Below are 6,000 nucleotides of genomic sequence, written 5' to 3' on the forward strand. Positions count from 1 at the left end.
CAAGCTCTCTCTGCCCCTCAGGAGCACCTGCAATAGCAGCAGCCATGTACATATTCATGGTATGGCTTTTCAGACTGCCTCTTTGATCTTGCCAATGCAGACATCACTTCTGCTCTCCAAATTAACCCTGGTGTTTCCCGGTACAAAGCCAAGTAGTAGCACTCCAATGCCCTTTTGGTTACCATTCTGGCTCTCTGGTGAAGGAAGTGCCTGACATGGTGCTGAAAGCAATGTATTGCAAAGAATACATAACATTTAGGGGGGGATGTAGTTTACCAATGTTAAAAATACAGCTGTTTAATTCTATTTCATTTGCTTGCCAATTCCTACTAATGTTATGGGAGGAATAGCCAAATCAGGAGCATTTTCGGTCCTAAAAAAGCATCCCATTTTAATACCCAATGATTGGTATTCACGTTAATAGGTCTCTTTCAATGTGCTTCTAATAACTACAGGTATTAAAATGAAATGAAAGGCGGTTACAGAATGTTAACAAATTATTCAAGGCAAACAAGTAAGACACCTCTCTTGTTTGCCTACCACTTTCACATTAAAGAGCTTTTGGGAAATAATAATAATAATAATAAAATCCCCTTTTGAAGGAATCATTATTAAACCATTTTGCATGCGGATTACTTCAGGCCTCAGCATTGCAGCTCTCGGCTAGGTCGGGAGATGAAGGCCAAGATTCGTTGATTGAGATCAGATGGCTGGTGGCGAGAAGGAATCTAGATGACTTAACTGGAGGGATTAAACTCGAGTCTTTTGGCTTCCATTTGGCTGTTTTATAAACGCCGCCGCTGGGCCAGCTTCACTGGGCTGTGTTCCCCTTGTCGCATGTGTGATGGTAGCGGGGTGGTTTGTAGTATCAGCCAGTCCATCACTATCAGCAGCCCAGACGTTCTGGGTGAGAAAGGAACAGACAGTGTAAGTGAAAGCTAAACTTAGTCCCCGAAGCGCCTGTCCACACACCTCCAATGGTGGCTGACCTCCTGCCGGCTCCAGGAAGCAGTGGGAATGCTTTCAATCCATTTCCATGCACCTGGAGTTCATGGTGGTTGATAGCATGCGGATGCCGATGGCATTCCCATGAGCTCCAGCCCTGTTTCCCAGCCCTGCCCAGGGAGAGGCAGGTCTCTGTGGTACCCAGCACATGGCTGATGGCCCTGGATGCAGGGTGACGTAGCACCGGACACGTGAGGAGGAGGAGTGTGTTATCAGCCATCCGCCTTTGAAGCCTCACCCATCAGCCGTACCCCATGGGAGCACATGGAGCTCTCTTTCTTCTTTCTTTCAGAGCCCTAACCTTTAGTTTTACAACACTGATTGAAACCAAGAGTGGAAATAAACAGTCAGAGCTACTCTGTTTTCCTTCCCCTCCCTTCCATTATCTTCTTTCTTTTCCATCCATCCTCATTTCACATGCCTCTCAGATTGCGTCCCCCTGGTTTTCCAGTTATTTATTGACCCAGACCTAATTCCTTATTTCCAGAAATGTGTCATGAATCCTGCCTTTGAACCATTTGCTCTTTGCTTTCCAGGCTCACCTCTTTGACCATGTTTTCCTGTAAGAGATAAGGATGTAGGGTTTGTGGAGTAATCGCAGCAGGATGCCTGGGTTTCATTCATAGATCTGTTGCCACTGGCTCATTATGGAAAACCAGGAGAGTTATTTCACCTTCCAGGGCCTCACCTCAGTGTCACCATCTGTAAAACAAGGCTAATAATTGTTATCTCTTCCTTGCAGGAGAACTGGGGAGCTTCACTAATGACCATCTGCTAAATGTTCTCAGAGCCTCACATGAGCATTTCTACTGAAGTGCAAATTATTATTAGAAACCAGGGATTGTTACTGGATTGATATCAAATCATTGTCGACAGCTTCTCTGCAGGGAAAACTTAGGCGCAGCCAACAAGAACAAGCTGCATGTTTTGAAGTTGTGCAGTTGATTATATTGGCTTTCATCTTCTGGTAAGAGGATCCTCTGCCATCTGAACTCTCTGATCTCTGGGAACACAATTCATCCAATCAATCTGGAGGAAAATAAACCTCCTCAGACAAGAAAATAAAGTATCCACCTGAGATCATACGAAGATGGAAGATGTCAATTCATTCCCAGCCCCACAGCCCTTAACTCTTGTGATCCCAGTGTTTTCCTGGCCCACCAGGCAGTGCTTAGGAGCAGGATATAACACATCCATTACACACAGCCTCAGTATTGCAAAGAGCCTCGTGGGCCTGCCCGGGTGAAGTTCTAATTGAAAACATGCAAGTATTTGACAGTGAAATTAGTGCCACTGAAGGTTTCTATGGACTGTCTGAGGGATACGTCTTGATCTCGTGGCAGCTTATGTGTGCTGGGACTGATCTCAGCTGTGGCTCCTTCCCTTGGGTCATAGTTTAACCCCAGCCAGCCACTGAACCCTATGGTGATATGCAGGAGAGAACTGGAGGGGTAAAAGTGAGATAACTCATGGGTTAAGATAAATACAGTTTAATAGGGAAAGCAAAGCTTTGCACGTAAGAGAAGGAAAACAAGGAATTCATTTGCCACTTCCCAATGGCAGGCAGGTATTCAGCCAGGCAAGCAGGGCTCAATCACATATGACGGTGACTTGGGAAGACAAACACCATCACTTTGAACATCCCTCCTTCCTTTCCCAGCTTTATATACTGAGCATATATGGTGTGGGATATCCCTGGGCTCAGCTATAATGGCCATGTCTCCTCCCTACTCCTTATGCACCCCCAGCCTCTTTGCTGGTGGTTGAGGAGCAGAAAGGCCTTGACTCTGTGTAAGCTGCTCAGCAGTAACTAAAATATCCCTGTGTTCTAGCACAAATCCAAAGCACAGCCCCACACCAGCTACTGTGAAGACAGTTAGCTTTATCCCAGTGAAAACAAGCACACCAGCATAAGCCAGCCCAGGGAGAAGGACATCTCCATACCATTCCTGGACCTGATGCAGTACATCTTCTCCTTAGGGCAGCCTCAAGTGGCAGACAGCACGTGGATTTAGTTGCCAGCTGCATCTGGAATCCATGCTTAGCACCATACAAACACATAGAAACCATCACTGGGTCATCATTGGTGTGTACCCTATGAGACCCGAATGAGCTTCACTGTTGGCTTTACAGGGAACCACTGAGGGAGGATTGCTGGAGGCTACAAACCATTACTGGGTATTCAATAGCAACACTGTCAATAGGGACAACCAAGAGGAGATGGGGCTGGAGATGGGGATAATTACAAGGACCAAGTTGTGAGGACCTGAGAGCTCAGGGCTCCTTGTGACACTAAAGCTGATAACATAGAACTGGGGAGGTTTAGCAGAGAGCTTTCCCCTCCCATACCATTATGTGCTGTTATGGTCACTGTCTTAGCTTGCTGGTTTAAGTGTAACAAATGTGTTTTAATGACGCTCTTACTCTCCAACATCATCACCGGTGCTGCACTCACAAAACCCTTTCCAAAGCAATGCTGCCAGGGCTTACAGGGAGGAAAAGGAATGTGGATACCCCTGGTGCAACCATCTGCAGTGCACTGGGGACCCTGGAGACAGCGCTTGGTTCTCCAGTGCAATGCAGCCCCTGTTAAAATGGGGGGAAAGAAATAACCCAGTAATTCTTTAATTAAAAAAGGATACTGACATCTTGCATTAGAATTTGCAAAAGCAATCTTCTACATTTAAAATAGACCTGTAAAATAACACTGGCCTTTGGGCTATTTCCTCTAATCTGTAACTTCGGGCACATGGCTCCCATTAAGACACCAGAAAAGGTTGTAAAGTGGCATTTATAAGCTCAGCATAGGAAATTTCTGTATTTTTTATTCTGGATTTATAATCCCTGTCCAGGATTTGCTGAAAGAGATGAAACTTTAGTGGAGGTTTTGGGAATAGAAGGATTTCTGAGGAAAAACAGTCGTCTTTTGGTAAAAATCCCCATCTGTTCAAATTTTGACATTTTGTTCAGGCAAATATGCATTTTTTTTTGCTTAAATATTAAAGGAAAAGAATTCTGGATAAGAATTCAGTCACTAAGAGAGAAAAGTGTTATGATATGAATGGTTTGAGATAAAACTACTGCAAACGCACAGCTCTCTGCTGTGTCTGCTGGGTTGCCATGCATCCCTGTGTGCCTTTAGCACTGAAGGCAGGGGAGTTTTGCCCTGACAATGGACATTTTGAACAGGTATGAAGAGCATCCCTTTAGCACTGATTGGAATAAGACAAGAATAAGTCATACTGCCCAAGCATGTAGTCAGATGGAAACTTCCCTCTTTCCTCCCAGCTTATGAATTAACTTATACAATGATAAAACAAGGGCTGATGCTCGTTATTCCTGAATAATCCAGGGGTATGGAAGCACTCAGCAGGGTCAATACCAGTCTGGTTTTAGCAGCTCTTTTACAAGCAGGCTGCAGGTGGCAATACATTTATGTTGGTGTCTCGGAGCTTCAGAACTCCCTGCAATGCTGTGCATGGGATCAGAGCAGAGGATGTTGCTCTCGAAGAAGAAATACACCAGGAGGGAAACATGATAAGGATAATTGCAGGGAAGGGGTTAGAAAGGGATCAAATAGGTTTCCTTCCAGTGGGAATGACTCGTGTCTGAAGGCAGCCACTGTGGTTTTACTGCTTCACCCTCCCAGGCTGTGCCCGTGCCGCATGGGATACACCAGGATCCAGGCAGAGCAGCATCCCCCAGGATGGGCAGAGCTCTGGGGCACAGCAGGGGATGTCTTGGAAGCAGAAAGGATGAAATGAGGCATCTTTGATTCTTCTTGCTGTGGTTATGTTGTTCCCCCAGGAGCACGAATACAGATGTGCATCTCTCCCTCCTTCCTTAAGGAAGATTAACCAGAGTAAAACTTACATTAATTGTGATTTATAGCATCCTTAAGTGCATTATAGTGTCCATTGAGCAATCCCACTTCTCTAGGTGCTATAGCAGGGTTTTACGGAGAACTAAAGGTGTCTATAAGGGTTTTTTTGCTCTGGGGTTTTGCTAATCATCCCTGGTGCAGTGTTTAACCCAGGGGAGATGGAGGGTCTCTGGACTGCCTGGGAGCATGGGAAATGGGGAACATCATCCCTCTCTGCAGGGAGAAATGCTCTGGAAATGGAGCAGCTTTGCCAGGAGGCAGGGAAAGCATCACTGGGGGCTCTGATGTTGGTCAGAACAAGGATGTGTCTTGCCTAAGCCATACGGGGTCTGTCTCAAGGCTGTATATGGTTTGAGTTCACCAGTTCTTCAGCATCATTCCTCCTGCTGGAGAGGTGATTGGTACTTTCTGCCCTTTTGTAATGGCTCCGAATCTTTAATCTCTATTAAGTGCCTCCTCTGGAAATCAGCCCTTACTTGCTATGCTATGGGAGCAGGAATATATTTAAATGGTCACAGAATATTGGAGAGCACTCCCTGTGCTCTTGCTGGGGTACTCTAATACAGGTTGATCAGCCCTGAATGATGCCACTATTAATTCACTGAATGGAGCACACACAAAAGCCAGCCCAAAAAGGCACTTTCCAACAGGAAAGAATGCCCTGTTTTGCTGGAAAAGCAATGGAATTCTGATCAAACTGTCCTTGACAGAAGCCTGATGGTGTAACTTCATGTGAATCAAGGTGCTGCACCAGAGCTGTGCCTGTGGGGTGCCATTGCATGTATAAATATCCACGTGTGCATCCACTCCATGTGGCCAACAAGGCAAACAGCATCCTCAAGGCAGCCAATGCATAACCAAGGAGGTGCTGCAAACTCTCCCTGCTTTCCCCACCTTATGTTGCTCTTTTGGATTCTATCACCCCTAAAAGATGCTCTCCCTCTGGTCCCCTGTTCTGCTTGGCTCCATTCTCTGCCATCACCCCTTGCAAAGCCACCAAGCCAGCTCCTGTATTTCTAATTGCACTATGGCAGGTGATGGGAACATGTTCAGTTTAACCTCACCAGCTAAAGGCAGAGCTGCCTTGAGCCCTGCTGAGCACAAAGGTTTCA

At 45.9% G+C, this 6,000-nt stretch overlaps 1 protein-coding gene across 1 annotated transcript in view; it reads left to right on the forward strand.

Annotated features, from left to right (window-relative positions):
• The window catches only part of MAP2K6 (mitogen-activated protein kinase kinase 6), a 54,231-nt gene extending 52,162 nt beyond the window's left edge, over nucleotides 1–2,069 (forward strand). Inside the window, exon 12 of the mRNA XM_034067504.1 lies at nucleotides 1,748–2,069. Coding sequence (XP_033923395.1) covers nucleotides 1,748–1,783 — 36 coding nt within the window. The 3' untranslated portion in view covers nucleotides 1,784–2,069. The remainder of the gene's footprint in view (nucleotides 1–1,747) is intronic.
• The last annotated feature ends 3,931 nt before the right edge of the window (nucleotides 2,070–6,000 follow it).

The sequence above is a fragment of the Melopsittacus undulatus genome, chromosome 11 (genome assembly GCF_012275295.1).
Source record: "Melopsittacus undulatus isolate bMelUnd1 chromosome 11, bMelUnd1.mat.Z, whole genome shotgun sequence".
Taxonomy (NCBI): domain Eukaryota; kingdom Metazoa; phylum Chordata; class Aves; order Psittaciformes; family Psittaculidae; genus Melopsittacus; species Melopsittacus undulatus.